Source organism: Carassius gibelio, chromosome B7 (genome assembly GCF_023724105.1).
Source record: "Carassius gibelio isolate Cgi1373 ecotype wild population from Czech Republic chromosome B7, carGib1.2-hapl.c, whole genome shotgun sequence".
NCBI lineage: Eukaryota > Metazoa > Chordata > Actinopteri > Cypriniformes > Cyprinidae > Carassius > Carassius gibelio.
The window spans coordinates 16,372,239-16,387,031 of NC_068402.1; the positions used below are offsets into that span (position 1 = coordinate 16,372,239).

Genomic DNA, 14,793 nt, shown 5'->3' on the forward strand with positions numbered 1-14,793 from the left:
TGATAATCACAATGTCATTTAATTAAGTTTGAAGATTGTTAAAAAAAAATGAAGGAAATGTAAGCTGTTTGTTGTACCCATTCATTTATTTTACTCTATTTACAAAATACAAAACGGGAACCTATGACACTCCATCCTTTCCCCAATCCAGAGCTTTCATGAACTCCTCTTCAGTGAAGGACAACAGCTTGGCCGCTTCAAAATGCATCTTTCAAAATAAAGCCATGAACATAAAATGCTTTAAAAAAGTGCAATTAGTGAGTTCAATATCATATTACTGTAATTGGAAATGACAGATTCAAGTAATTGTGAAGAAACTGATTTCTTACCTTCTGTCGCTTTAAAATATCTATTAGCTTAAGTTGCTTTTTAAAACCCACAATGAGCTCAGCCTTCTGTCGTTCCAGTTTTCTGTTCTCAGTTTGTAATGTTTCGATCTTTTGTTGCTCCTGACTGGTCAAATCCTTAGGTCGGATAAAAAAACAGAAGAGAAATGTGAAATGAACAAAAAATAATTCAATCTAAATCTGAAAAAAATCTGGAGTGTGCACAAAAAACTTCACTTGGTTTCTATTTGAGATGACTTTACCTTACTGCTTTGTTTGAGTTTGTTGAGTTGTGTTTTAGTCCTCTCAACCTCCTCCAGAGCTCTATTCAACCGCACCTCTGTTGCACTGTGGGTACTGGCTGCCTGCTTGTGGGTCCTCTTCATGCTTTCCATCTCCTAGAGTGTACAGACACAGGAAAAAACATTATGCAGATTGTGTGTTCAGATGCAGACGTTTCAATTCAAAATTGTGCAGTTTGTTCAAAAAGTTGAATCTTTAAAGCAGCAATTAATGCTTTTAAGCTAAAATAAGTCTAAAGTGAGAAGACAGTGAATATTTTTTTTCCACAATATATCCCATTCTGAAATTATTTTTTTCTTTTTATCCGACTCTACCATTGTTCTCTATCCTTAATTAGTTTCCATGTCCCAATCAAAAGGGGAAGGGAGAGTTCCAAAGATATCTGTCCCAGAAGCCCAAGTGCAGTGTGCTCTGGTCTCTGAGCAGCTGTGGCGTAGTCTCACTTTACACACAGAGGACTAATCAGGTTAAAGGGCCCATGCCAAAAATTCCAAGGCTCTAGATCCTGGCACAACTGTAATTAACAGGAATTATGGTCTATATATACACTATACATTTCCTATAGGAAATGAGTAAAGGTTTATGATCAAAGGAACATTTTTTTCAGATAAGTAACAGTTGTACTGTCATAAGGTCACTTTTTTCATTGGATTGTGAGACAAACTTTATAAATAATATTTTGCCAACAGTTCAAGTACCTTTTGCAATGCTGCCACTTGCTGTTGCAGACCTTCAGATCTCCGACTTGATTCTTCAGCTAAAGCTCTTTGTTTCTCAATTTGAGTCTGCTGGATATTTGTAGTCCTCTGCAATCTTGCCTTTTCCTCCTCCGAGTCCTTCAGTTTATTGTTTAAAGTGCTGTTTTCATCATCCTTCAAGATCACCAAAAGACATTTTGAGCAAGAGTGATTTTAACTGACTGAATAGATGAACTAACCTTAACACATCTCAAACTTCTTACCTTCTTGTTGCATTCATATGCAAGTCTGTTCAATTCTTCCTGCATTACTCGAAGTTTAGCCTTCAAAAATCTGATTTGAGCTTCTGTAATTACACAAAATAAATGTACAAGCAATTATGCAAATAGTATAACAGCGCAGCCGATTCAGTATATCAGTGTATTTGTCCTTTTTATCCCACCTGCACCCATCTCATCTCCAGCACTGGGCATGATGTCATCCTGCGAGTGTTCCTCAGTGAGATCATCACTAACTTTGCCTTCAATTATGCTGATTGTTTTAGCAAGTGAGAAATCCCCAAAGTCTTCAGGAATAGCAACATCATCAACCACAGTCTGTGGTGCTTTTCTATAGTTGGAAGAAACCGTTTGTGGCGGTGGAAAAATGCTACCCAAACATGTTCATCGCAAATATATAAACATAACAAATAAAGGCCAAACTTCATCCAGATCTCATAAGATTTGATCACACCTAACATTAATTAGTTTATTATTATTATAGTATGTACACATTTCTTTTAATAAAAGTTCTGAGAATACACTTACTGGGAATTCTTTCTGTTTCCTGATCCTGGCTTGTTTGGCTTTGAAGATTTTGCGGAGTAGTTCTTGTTTCTTATGATCTACATAACACAGCAGAAATGTTTCTGTAACTAATAGGGTCTTGTACATTTCCATTGATTCATATGATATTTGTTTGATTTGTTAAACAAGTAATTGTGTGCACATCCCACCATCTGGCAGGTGCAAGATGAAAGAAACTACTAAAGTGAAAAAAATGTAATGTCCGCAACACTGCTGGTGACGTACGACGCTGCTGACGTGTTTTCTGGTGCGCCAAATACAAAAGATAGCAAGTCAGCAGCGTCGTACATCAAGTCACAGCAGTCGCACTCACAACAGACACGGAAGAGAAGACAATGCTAAATAAAGTCTTTTTTTTTGGACCAAAATTTATTTTTGATGCTTCAACAAATTCTAACTGACCCTCTGATGTCACATGGACTACTATGATAATGTTTTTCTTACCTTTCTGGACATGGACAGTATACCGTTCACACAGCTTCAATAGAGGGACAGAAAGCTCTCGGACTAAATCTTAAATATCTTAAACTGTGTTCCGAAGATGAACGGAGGTCTTAAGGTTTTGGAACAACATGAGGGTGAGTTATTAATGACCTCATTTTCATTTTTGGATGAATTAACCCTTTAAGACCAAGCAGGGTCGAAACTTTGCCTTTTATTAAATATGAGCAGTGTTGGGGACATTACATTTTTTCACATTTATTTGAGTTGTACCATTGCAGTGGGCTGCTTAGACGTGGATTCTCTTTTTGTCTCTGCCTTCCTGTTGAGACAGACAAAGTGTTATGCTGGCAGACAGCAAAAGATGTCGCTAATGCTCATATCAAACAGTGTGATGACCAATACCTAGAAACTTCAAAATCAAAGTCAGTATCAATGGAGATGTGGGAGGAGACTGGTTTGGAGAGCACCTCATTTTGATCCCTCTGAAACAATATTATCGAAAACAAACAGTGTTTGCATCTGGGTTTGTTGCGTAAACAGACATATATCACATTCTATAAACTATACAAATAAAAGTTAGTCTAAAAACACAGCTCAAGTTCTCTCAAATGTTTCTTGTCAGAATCAAATTTGTTGTTTTTCTAGTCTTACCATAACTTTCTCTGCTTCCCGAACAAGTTCTGCTGTTTTTGCTTCTAGCTCTGCATTGAGACGCCTGAGGAGCATCAGAATTGCAAGAGATTAACGTTGGATATTAAACATACTGCCATGTGATCTTCAATCCTAAATTCTTTATAGCACCTGTTATGCAGTCAATTGATAAAAGCTACATACAGAGCAGCGTAGATAAACTAATGTGCATTTAAGGAATAAATGCATAAATACTTGTATTCTTCTTCTCTGGCTAGGAGGTCCGTGTGTGGAGGTTTCTTTAAAGGAGCGGAGGAAGACCTGCTCTGAGTTCTGGGTCTTGAAGGCCTTTCTAAGCGAGACGTTTGGGGCTTTTTTAACTGTTTGGAAAGAAAGTACAAGTATTATAGCAGTTATTAATCCTCCTCTGTCCCCTTACTTTCTTTCCCATTTCTTACGCATTTTGATAATTTAAGACAGCTATTGCTCCGTTAGGGATATTACATTTTATGTCTCATTCCGAACGAGCAACGAAAGAACTGTCTATACTGAGATTTAACTATAATTATTTGATTTAACACACAGAAGAGTCCTTTAGGTGAAATTGTAATTAATAGGATATAACCTGAAGAGTTTTATTTCGTCAGACTTACAGCAGGTAGCGCGTGTCTGGGTGTGATGTCTGCCATGTTTGTTTGTTAGTGGAGAGACGCCGTTGCTAAGCAACAAGGACACGTTCATGTCACATGGAGATCAGTGAGGCGATTGTACCATAGACTGTATAAAACAGGAGTGTACATAACATGGATGATTGTACGTATACACACAGTGTTTATATTTATATTATATGTATATATATATATATATATATATATATATATATATATATATATATATATATATATATATATATATATATATATATATATATATATATAAACAAAACGAGAATGCAAGTGTTATAGGATCTTATTTATAATACCAGGAATCAGGGTCAAGTGTTTTTTATAAATAAAAAGAAAAAAACAAATAGATACAATAGAATTGGAATAGAGTGCTAGAGTTAGAGGGCCAAATTAATTTATCAATTAATTTTACTACTTTTATTATTTTCATTAATTTTTAATTAATTTAAGTTAAAGCAAATCAAAGGCAAAATCAGTATGTTGTGTATTTTTGTGTATTTGTATTTTGTTTTATTAACTCTTAAATGTGTCAAGGGCATTCCAGCACAACCTCCCAGATGGATACTAAACGTAAATAAAAATAAATAAGAAAAAAAAACACAGACGATTGAATATGGTGTGAATCTTGTAAAACAAAGAGAATTATATTATCAATCCTTACTGACAACCAGTTATGCCTCAGACTTGAGTGACTGATTATACTGTTGAACTACGTGAACTCGCTGCAGCTCCCTCGTGTGGGTCTGCGCTGCTGCGCAGTGCGCATGCGCGGTCCCGCAGCATCAGTTCCCCAGCGGTCGCCAGAGAGCGAGAGGAGGTAGTGTCTGACTCTGAACCTGCAGCAGCCCCAAGTGTTTCCCTGCTCCTGGTGCACGCGCGGGGCTAGTGACTTAAACTGAAACAGCGAGCCATGAATTACCAACGCGATCTATTAGAGTCGAGTCCGATTTGTCCGTGAAGTCAACAGGCGGTGTTCGTGATGTACTATTTACGGAGGAAAGCTGTATTCTCCAGGTTCAGGTTAAGGCCTACTTGTTAGATCCCCATCCTCGTCTCAACAGAGTTGCATCGCGATGGCTGATGACCAGCAGCAGCCTGGAGCTGGAGCAGGAGCTTTACCTTCCGCGGTTCAAGGACTGCAGGGAGCTGAAGCCAATGCGTTGCAGCTAAAAATAAAGAGCTCGATCTGGTAAGCACTGTGCGATATATTGCCCTGTAATTGAGTGCTGCTGGATATGTGTGGGTTAATGGAAGTGAAGGCTCTCCATCTTAATTAACTCTATTGTAGATGGTCCTTCGTTTCCACCTGACAGTGTGTCACTATTAGTGTAACTCAATGTATTCAACTAATTTCACAGTTCTTTTCATTATTATAACAACGGTAAGTCAACTTATTAAAGTTGTTTGCTTTGGTCACCGACATTTTGGGCTGACCAGATTATGCATGTTAAAGTCTGAGGTGGGTAACTCGCCCTGATTGTCATTAATAGAGTAGTCGTTTTTTTTATATATATAGAGCTGCTTTTGTCTTCTTATGAAAGTGTACAGAAAGTGAAATGTCTGTCTTGGATTTCGTGAAAGAAAGATTTCCCGCGACCACGCGTTCGCTACAGATTTAGTGGGCACGCGCTTACGGTGGTAAACAAGTCGCGTGCAGCAGCCGGGTACAGCGTTTAAACGGCCAGTGTGCAATGCCTATGCTGATCTTCTTCATCTTTTGGGTTGTTTTGCGGTTATCCAAATCGTGTTTTAATTAATCGGGAAGCACTTAGTTACTGCTATTAATGACGAAGACGTCGTGAAGCATGCAGCCATGGCTCATGATGTTTACAGCATAGCAGCGCATGCGTTAGACCTGCATTTGTATTACTAAATAAATATTGTGAAGACAATGTATAGCTTCTGTGTGCATGGTCACTCAAACTAGTCTTGGGTCAGTAGTTTTACCTGGAATTGATCATTGTTGGTGCACATTGCTTGTGGCAGCAAAAATAAAAAACGCTGACGCGATTATTTTGCAGCCTCCGTCCCCCCTCACCACCACCCTTGTTTTTGCATGTTGAGACATGCTCTCAACGACATGCATCTGCAGCAGCGCCTGTACTGTACTTCCAGTATGGGACGTAAATTAGTTTAGCCTCACGTGTTTACTCTCTCGCTATATATATATATATATATATATATATATATATATATATATATGGACACACATACATAAATACATACGTGCAGTTGCATACATATATGGTAGCATTTATTATGGGCGTTTCTGCTGAGCATTTGTAATCATAAAGGCCCAGTTGTTTTCATAACACATAAGAAATTTGTATTCAAAACTTCAGTTTCAAAGGTCTCCCAAGGTCAGGGAAAAAAATTGAAATATTAGTGAAAATCAAAGTATTTTAAAATGTTTAGCGAGCTACAAAGTACAGCATGTGTCCTTATCCAGTTCTTATGAGGAGCTAGAAAAAGATTATTCAAATAAATTTGTAGAAAGATGTAGGGATCCTTTTTGTAGCATATTCCTCATTACTATGTTTTTTTTTATTGAATTATCTATAAATTAGGGGTGCACAGATAAAGATCCAATCATTAATGCGCATAACGTCAGTAAAGCCGGTTCTCTGGTAAATTCCATCAGGTGTGTGATTTAACATAGAGCAGCTGTTAACTAACAAGCTGCGCAAATAAACGCTGAACTTGGATTTGCGCAGCTAGTCAGTTAACAGCGGCTCTTGTAGTAACAGCTGGGCTGCGTTCAGCCCCGACAAAACGTTGCACAACGTTTTTTAAACAGAAACGGTGATGCGTTGAACACAGTTCTGATGACGCAAGAGTTGCAACTATGGCAGCTGAGAAGGCCATTCTTTGTGAAAAATTTTCGGAGCCATCTATTTAGCCTCACATACTGACATAATTTGTAGTTCATACGGTTTTAATACCCTGTATTTTCTTTCTCATTTTTAGGAAAAGTACTTAATTACCATTGTTTATTTCTTTACCAAATGTCATACACTTGTAATGAAGCTAAAAATATAAACGACTACATCATTATGTTGATATCCTATATTTTTACAATAAAACTTACGACAAACATGTCTTCTAATATCCTCAGTTGTTGCGTATACCGAACTGCAACGTACACATTTGTACATTATTTTCCTTGAAACCATTGTGCGAGTTCACTTTAATACTGCGTACTTTATATACATGTTGCTGATGATTGGACTGCAGTTCTGACACACCCACCGACACACCCACCAAACAAGAAGAAGAAGAAAACTCATCTCAAACCCCGTTGCACACTGGTGCACGCCGTTTCCAGGAAACATGACGTTCAACCCGGAAACCGTAGCAAAACGTTGCGCACTGTTTTGAACTTGAACATGCCCCTGCTCTATGTGAAATCACGCACCTGATGGAATTTACCGCTAAATAGAGAACAGGCTTTACTGAGATGCTCATTAATGATCGGCCGAACTTTATCGTGCCCCCCTACTATAAATCAGTTCATACAGCTAATCAGTGGAGTGATGAAACCATGTTGACATTTTGACTTTAAATGTAAATTCCTGGGAAGCTTTAAGTAGATTGTTTTAGGATGACAAATACATAACAGTTAATCCAGTCACTGAGTTACAGTTTACGTTTTGAATGCAGTTTTGTCTCATATAGCTGCTCTTAATGGGCTAAAGTAGACTGTTCAGTGGTACTATTGGAATAGATTCTTGTATACAAAATTGATAGTTATTTTGCTAGTTATTTGGAGTTAAACAAAACCCACACACAATATGTTTCCTGGACCTGGCCTTTACAGAGAAAAAAAAAAGTTTTTTGATAATCCATTTCACTCTTTAGGTTGGCTTTTTAGCAGTAAAATAATTATTTTACTTTGATCTGTATAACAGTGGATTTGATAATTACCGGTTTACTTGTCTAATCACAACATTGGCATACCAATACCGTTTTTTCACATGTTGTGATTGTTATTATTGATTTAAGTTGCTGTATTTGTCTCCTTTGTGAATTTGACTAATGTCTGACATTTTAACTTGAAGTTGTGCATCATTCACACTCAAATTCTGCTGTTTATTATAGCTCTAAGTACTATTGAATGGATTGACCATTTGAGCAGACACGCATATAATGAGTAGACTTCTCAGCCTGTGCTACTTGCCCTTCACTCTGAGGAGAGCTCTAAAGGTTAGGTCTGTCGATATGATAGCTGATACCCCCATCTGCATTTGGCATGCTGGTTGGCACATGGGATGGTCTCTGTGGAAAAGAACCGGGTATTTGGCGCTGGTGCTGGCAAACCCTGTGGAAAAGAGATTGTGATTTGCCAGTAGTAAAGTTTGTCACTAATGGGAATATCTTGTCATTTATACATTGATGTTGGAAATGATTAATGCATAAATACTGCTTACTGAATCAATAGCTACTGAAATGAAGGTAGACGACAAATCACTAGAATCTCGCCTGTTACTGATGGGGGAAATAATTTAGATTTAACAACAGACCAGCAGAGGGGGTTGTTTTGGAATGAGCTGTGATTCAATATTGTGATTTAGCGCTTTGAGCTTATTTTCAGGGTTCATTTGGTTTGTGCAAAATCTGTCAGGTTTATTTTAGATTAACAACAGACCTTAAATTGACTAGCCTGAGTTTGGACGGGGGTGAATTTGTTGCCTTATTTTTACATGGATGTTCATGTGTATGGACTTGCACGTCAGTGTGAATCTTTGTTCATCTACTTATGAAAGGAAATTGGATGAAATTGGGAGGAGGGGAAGAGATCCAGACACAATGGTGGTAATCACCTTCAAAGAGGAATGAAAATGAGCCACAGCACCGCTGGCAAGGAGCCCAGCTGTTTTTACCAAACTGCAGTCTCTGAGAACGGCTCACAATGGCTGCTTTGGCGCTATTAGACGAGTCTGTTTAGGTTTAGCCTACATCTAGGCCAATGCTGCTCAAACAATAGAAAGATCTATGTCTGTGGTTTTGCTGCACAAACATTCTATTAGGTCTGCAAATTACCCAATGAAGTTTACAGTTTTCCTGTTGAGAAGACATTCAGCAAACTAGTAATCATAGCATGTATCATAGCATTTCCTCTCTGTATTTCTTCGAGTTACTTAGAATGTGTAAGGTTTTGCAAGTGTTGTTTTTCAAGAAAACAACACTTTTATTCAGCGAGGGTGCATTAAATTGTTCAGAACTGGCAGCAAGGTCATTTATAATATTACTAAAGATTTATATTTCTACGCTGTTCTTTTGAACTTTCTTTTCATCAAAGAATCTGTCTTGAGTCAAAAAAATAAAATCATTGGGAAAAAAAAAATTTCCGCAAAAATATTACGATGAAAATAAGATGAAATAAGTAATATTTCTCGGGCACGAAAATATCATATAAGGATGATTTCTGAAGGATCATGTGACAATGAAGACTAGAACTATGTCTGCAGACAATTCACAGGAATAAATGACATTCTAAAATATATTCATATAGAAACAATATTTTTAATTGTAATAATATTTCACAATATCATTGTTTTTATTTCATGTTTGAGCAAATACATACAGCCTGGGTGAGCTTAAGATCCCAAGCCTCAGACGTTGAGCTATATAACATAATGTTGTGTAGGTTCTTAAAGGTAGCCACCCACGAAACTTGACAAAACGACACCAAACCTTAAACCTAAATGAAATTAATCCTGCGGGAACCGCAGCCTTTTCAAGATATCAGTAATTTAGCAGCCATGTGTGTGAGACCTTAGATGACCTCTCCGCTGACATCGGTCTGGGAAGCCAGACAGTTCCTGTTAGAGGAGCAACTGGAAGGTTGCCTGCCATGCTCATGTTTTCTGCTATTAGCAGCACTCTAAGTGCTAATGGCTTTAGCATGCTGCCAGTGATACCCGTTTGTACTTCAAATATTTGGATGTGTAAAATAAAGGAGAGGCTAAGTAAATATCACTTTACCAGTTATTTATCCTTAATTTAATTATATTATACCTGTATTATACATCTAAATTACTCCTGTTTAAGTGTAGCATGGTTGTGTGCTCAGTACTGATGGCTTGAGTTGTGTTTGTTAGTTGTGTGTGTTAGTGCACACATGAGGTTATGAGATACGGCATGGTAGTAGCTGAGTTCAGCAGGTTCAGTGGAGTTTTCTGTCTGTCGGTGAGAGAGAGAGAGAGCTTTCTCATCCTCAATCTCTATCTCACATACACACACACACACACACACACACACACACACTGACACACAAATATCACACATGTAGGTCATGCTGACCAGCAGTAGTGTTAGTCTCTGTTGTGAAGTCTGGCTGTTCTCAAGTCAGCTCTCTGCTCATGTGGAATTAGCCGTGAAGCTCATAGGCCTCTGCCCTCTTCCCGGGACAGTCTTATTGAGAGCAAAAGGTAGAGACGTCCACAGCCATCTCTTCCAACCAGTGACACAGTGACCTCTCACCTTACACCCCCACCCCTCTCTCTCTCTCTCTCTCTCTCTCTCTCTCTCTCTCTCTCTCTCTCAGCCAGTTGTTTACGTTTCTGTTATGATCGGAGCACATGCGGCCAGCTGGAGGAGGGGATCTTAGGGGGAGGGGCAGTGACCGACAGGATAAAAGTCTGTGGCTTAAATCAGGACACTGTTTACAGGAAAAAACAAACCTTAAAGGGATAGTTCACCCAAAAATGAAAATTATGTAATTAATGACTCACCCTCATGTCGTTCCAAACCCGTAAGACCTCCATTTATCTTTGGAACACAGTTTAATATATCTTAGATTTAGTCCGAGAGCTCTCAGTCCCTCCATTGAAGCTGTGTGTACGGTATACTGTCCATGTCCAGAAAGGTAAGAAAAACATCATCAAAGTAGTCCATGTGACATCAGAGGGTCAGTTAGAATTTTTTGAAGCAATCGAAAATACATTTTGGTCCAAAATTAGCAAAAACTACGACTTTATTCAGTCTTGTCTTCCGGGTCTGTTTTGAGTGAGTTCAAAACACTACAGTTTTGTGATTTCTGGTTTGCGAACGAATCACTCGATGTAACCGGATCTTTTTGAACCAGTTCACCAAATGAACCATGCTATTCAGTACATTCATAGGTTGTGTACATATTTTATGTCTTGCCAAACTGTGATTTATCCTGTGATGTGTGATTGAATAGCAAAATTTGTAAAGGGTTGCCTGTCCATACATTTCTCATTAACTTAATTCATGTAACAAATGTTGCTGGTTGAAGAAAACGGTTCACCGGTTCTTTTGCGCTCGACATAATGATGTCATTGGCGATGATTGCCCTTGATTCAAGACTTCGGTTTACCTGCGCTCATAACACTAGCACAGAATCAGTTCAGAATCAATCACCAAATGAATCAGTTCAGTTCAGACGCACTGTGTGTCATTCTGTTTCACGCTGAATCACACATGCGCAGTTATCATCAGATCCTCGGTTCTCGAATCGTACACGTATGACAGAAACGGTTCTTGACTCGAGAACGAGTCAATCATTTCAATGGCTCTCGGACTGAATCTACAATATCTTAAACTGTGTTCCGAAGATGAATGGATGTCTTACGGGCTTGGAATGACATGAGGGTCATTAATGACATAATTTTCATTTTTCGGGGAACTAACCCTTTAAATGACTTGATTTTAAGTTGTGTTTTGTTGTAAATACATGTATGTATTGTATTTGCTTTTTGTAGCTATATGTAAAATAATAGTTTGTTGTTAATACAGTGATGATTGAATGGGATAAAAGTGGTGGTATAGTCAATCCACGTTGCCATTAAGAGCCTGTTGACCCCTCACACCTCCCTCTCTGGTCCCAAACTCAAGTGCAAGGGATATGCACACATGCTGAAAAATCACACCAAAGATTTATCATGAAAAAAGTAATAAAGACATGTATATTAAACTTAAATTCTCTATCATTAATGGCACTTAAAGGGATAGTTCATCCAAAAATGTAAATTCTGTCATCATTTACTCATCCTCATGTCGTTCCCATAGACTGTATAAAAACATGGACGTAGTGTCCGTGACGTCACCCGTAGGCTCTTGAAGAGGAGTTTTTGAAGCCTAAAGTGTGCAGAGCGAGCCGTCGCCATCTTGGCAGCGCGTCACCGCGCGACTCTTCCCGGACAATCGATAACGAGCAAAAGGGCGGGAGCTGGTTGCTGAAGCCACGCCCACCTAGCGCGACGGCTGTGACAGCAGTGGCAATTCACCGGTCACTCAAGTGGCCACGCCCTTAATTATGCAGAACTTTAAGGCTTAATATAATTTAAACGGATGAGTTACTAAAAAAAAAATCACCCCCCTCACAGTTGTCATGAAGGGCAAAATTAGCTATATAGACCAAAAAAATGTTTTGCACCAGGCTGAAAACATGTTTTTTTCTGCTGTAAAGTTGGGCATTTTAATATGGGGAGTCTATGGGATTGACTCTCTTTTCCAGCCAGCCTCAAGCAGCCAGTCGATGAATTGCAGTTTAAGTCACTTCCTTATTGGCTTCACTAGAGAGAGCGGGAGGTTGCCGCTCAGTTGTTACAAACCTGTATGAGTTGCTTTCTAATGTTGAACATAGAAGATATTTTGAAGATTGCTGGTAATCAAACAGTTGGTGGTTCCCATTGACTTCCATAGTATTTATTTTCCTACTATGGAAGTCACTGGGAACCACCAACTGTTTGTTTACCAGCAATCTTCAAAATATCTTCTTTTATGTTCAACATAAGAAAGCAACATGAAATGAACTGATATAACTGCAGTGCAAGATGAAACTGCTCTGCTCATTCACTCTTAGACACATAGAACACATTAACCTCATATGTTAATTGGTTTAATAATTACAGACACCAGTCCATATCACAATTTGAATTAATTTTAAAGCTTTACTTTAGGTTTACTAATCCAAAATTTGCTGAATTCTTTGACAGTTAATGTTATACAGTATATTATGTGTATTGATTTTATACTGCAAATCTATCCTCTTTTTCTTTATCATGAAAATCATACAAGTTATGCTAAGCATAACATAGGACACCAAATAGTATATTTCTTTTGACTTCTAATGATTTGCGGTTCATGTACACAAACAACTTATTATGAATGGGCTGGGCTGGGCATGAGATACATACCAATTGATGCATTGCTTGTGGAATTTCGGCAGCCCACTTATGATTTAACAACACACAAACATTTCCAGATATGCTTATGCCATGCATGACAAATAATATCACAATGCACTTATGGCATACTGCTGTCTAAATTAGGGCCATTTTAGGTCTATCAGGTGAACACTAGACTAAGAGAGTTAAACTTTGCTGTTGATAATTGCATGTTTAGCTTATCAAGTAAGTCCCAATCAGGTGTCGGCTTGTTGTTGCTGCAGGAAGTGACTTTAACGGGAAATCCCGTTTTTACTGCCTGCCTTGACAACAGTGTTGTGATCCCTTATTTGCTTCACCACTACCTAGATACAGTTTAATGAGAATTACCTGGCCTGAAGCCACATGGGAGCAAACGTCGACTCACCTAGTAACAGTTCATTAGTTCCCTGACCTCTTGCTCTTAGGCACAGTCATATGACTGCGTCTCTAAGACCACACATGTTGCTTGGCTTTTGCCTCTGCCATAAGCCTGAAAGGTTTTATATGGGATTAAGAAGTCAGAATGTTGGAACAACATGCTGCCTGATTGGATAGCCTATAATTAAAAGCCATAGTATGTGATTGGCAAATCGGGACTCAACAGTACGTATGGTCTGATGGCTCAGGACCAGTGCAAGAGAGATTTGGGCCCGTGTTGCCGCTATTTCGTACATTCATAGGTTGTGTACATATTTTATGTCTTGCCAAACTGTGACTTATCCTGTGACGTGTGATTGAATAGCAAAATTTGTAAAGGGTTGCCTGTCCATACGTTTGTCATTACATGAATTCATGTAACAAGTGTTGCTGGTTTAAATGTTCAGTTGTATCTAGCTGTTTAAGCCCCATTTGCAGATTATTTGGTTTTGACAAAATATTTTAATTTTTTTAAAACCAACAAGAGGCCAGAACTGCTGGGTTTCTGTTTCAGCAGCTAATTAATACCAAACCGTACATCTTTGTCAAATAAATCTTTCATAAATCCTTCAGTACAGACATCTTAGGTTTATTGCAACTGACTAACATGCTGCTAAAGAACATTGCTGGCCATTCAGTTTAAAGCAGATGTTTCCTTTACTTGTTTTATGTATTTTCAGATAAAGTTATGTATTTTGAGGGTGTATAATTGTTGATCAGTGACATGTAGCCTTCAGGTAATCTTTGATGTAGATTTTTATTATGCTAACATACTATTTTATTATACATACATACAATGCCTAAGTATTCATACCCCTTAATTTTTCAAAAATTCAGTTGAATGGGTATGATTTGGAAAGGCAAACATCTTAAAGGTCTACAAGCTGAACATGCATTTCAGGGCAAAAGCCAAGCCCTGAGGTCAAAAGAACTGCTTGTAGAGCTCAAAAACAAGTTTGTGTGAAGCCAAACATCTGGGGAAGAGTTCTGCCTCATTGTTTGAAACAACTAGGACTCTTCGCAGAGCTGGCTTCCTGGCCAAACTGAGCAACTGTTGGAGAAGGGCCTTGTCTAGACTAGTGACCAAGAAGCTGATGGTCACTCTAGTTGAGCTCCATGATCATATATGCAGATGGGAGAAACCTACAGAAGAACAAACATCACTGCAGCACTCCACCAAGCATCATGTTTGAAGGAAACCAGCTCTGCTCATCACCTGCAGATTAGCATCCCAAAACTAAAGTGTGCTATGGTGCAGTTTTTCAGCG

General features: G+C 38.5%; 2 protein-coding genes across 3 annotated transcripts in view; one reads left to right on the top strand and one right to left on the bottom strand.

Moving 5' to 3' along the window:
- tex9 (testis expressed 9) lies at positions 1–6,008 on the bottom strand. 2 transcript variants are annotated; one of them, XM_052561495.1, is made up of 12 exons: positions 5,880–6,008; positions 3,502–3,626; positions 3,268–3,331; positions 3,019–3,098; positions 2,887–2,935; positions 2,134–2,210; positions 1,770–1,936; positions 1,591–1,673; positions 1,328–1,501; positions 590–724; positions 330–464; positions 1–208 (listed from the first exon to the last, which is right to left on the bottom strand). In XM_052561495.1, the coding sequence occupies exons 1-12, from the start codon at positions 5,904–5,906 to the stop codon at positions 122–124; spliced, it is 1,203 nt and encodes a 400-aa protein (XP_052417455.1). In that variant the 5' UTR covers positions 5,907–6,008; the 3' UTR covers positions 1–121. The 2 variants fall into 2 exon arrangements, with proteins under 2 accessions (XP_052417455.1, XP_052417454.1); XM_052561494.1 differs by lacking the exon at positions 5,880–6,008 and adding an exon at positions 3,900–4,044.
- rfx7a (regulatory factor X7a) overlaps positions 4,713–14,793 on the top strand; it is a 27,638-nt gene continuing 17,557 nt past the window's right edge. Inside the window, exon 1 of the mRNA XM_052561493.1 lies at positions 4,713–5,121. Within this exon, the coding sequence (XP_052417453.1) occupies positions 5,006–5,121 (116 nt within the window). The 5' untranslated portion in view covers positions 4,713–5,005. The remainder of the gene's footprint in view (positions 5,122–14,793) is intronic.

Bases quoted from the DNA above. Each gene is read 5' to 3' on its own strand.
- tex9 (XM_052561494.1), bottom strand. From the start codon at position 3,935: ATGGCAGACATCACACCCAGACACGCGCTACCTGCT. The intron at 3,099-3,267 runs GTAAGACTAGAA...ATATTGTTTCAG, and splicing joins GGGAAGCAGAGAAAGTTATG to AGGGATCAAAATGAGGTGCT. The intron at 465-589 runs GTAAAGTCATCT...ATCCGACCTAAG, and splicing joins AACTCAAACAAAGCAGTAAG to GATTTGACCAGTCAGGAGCA.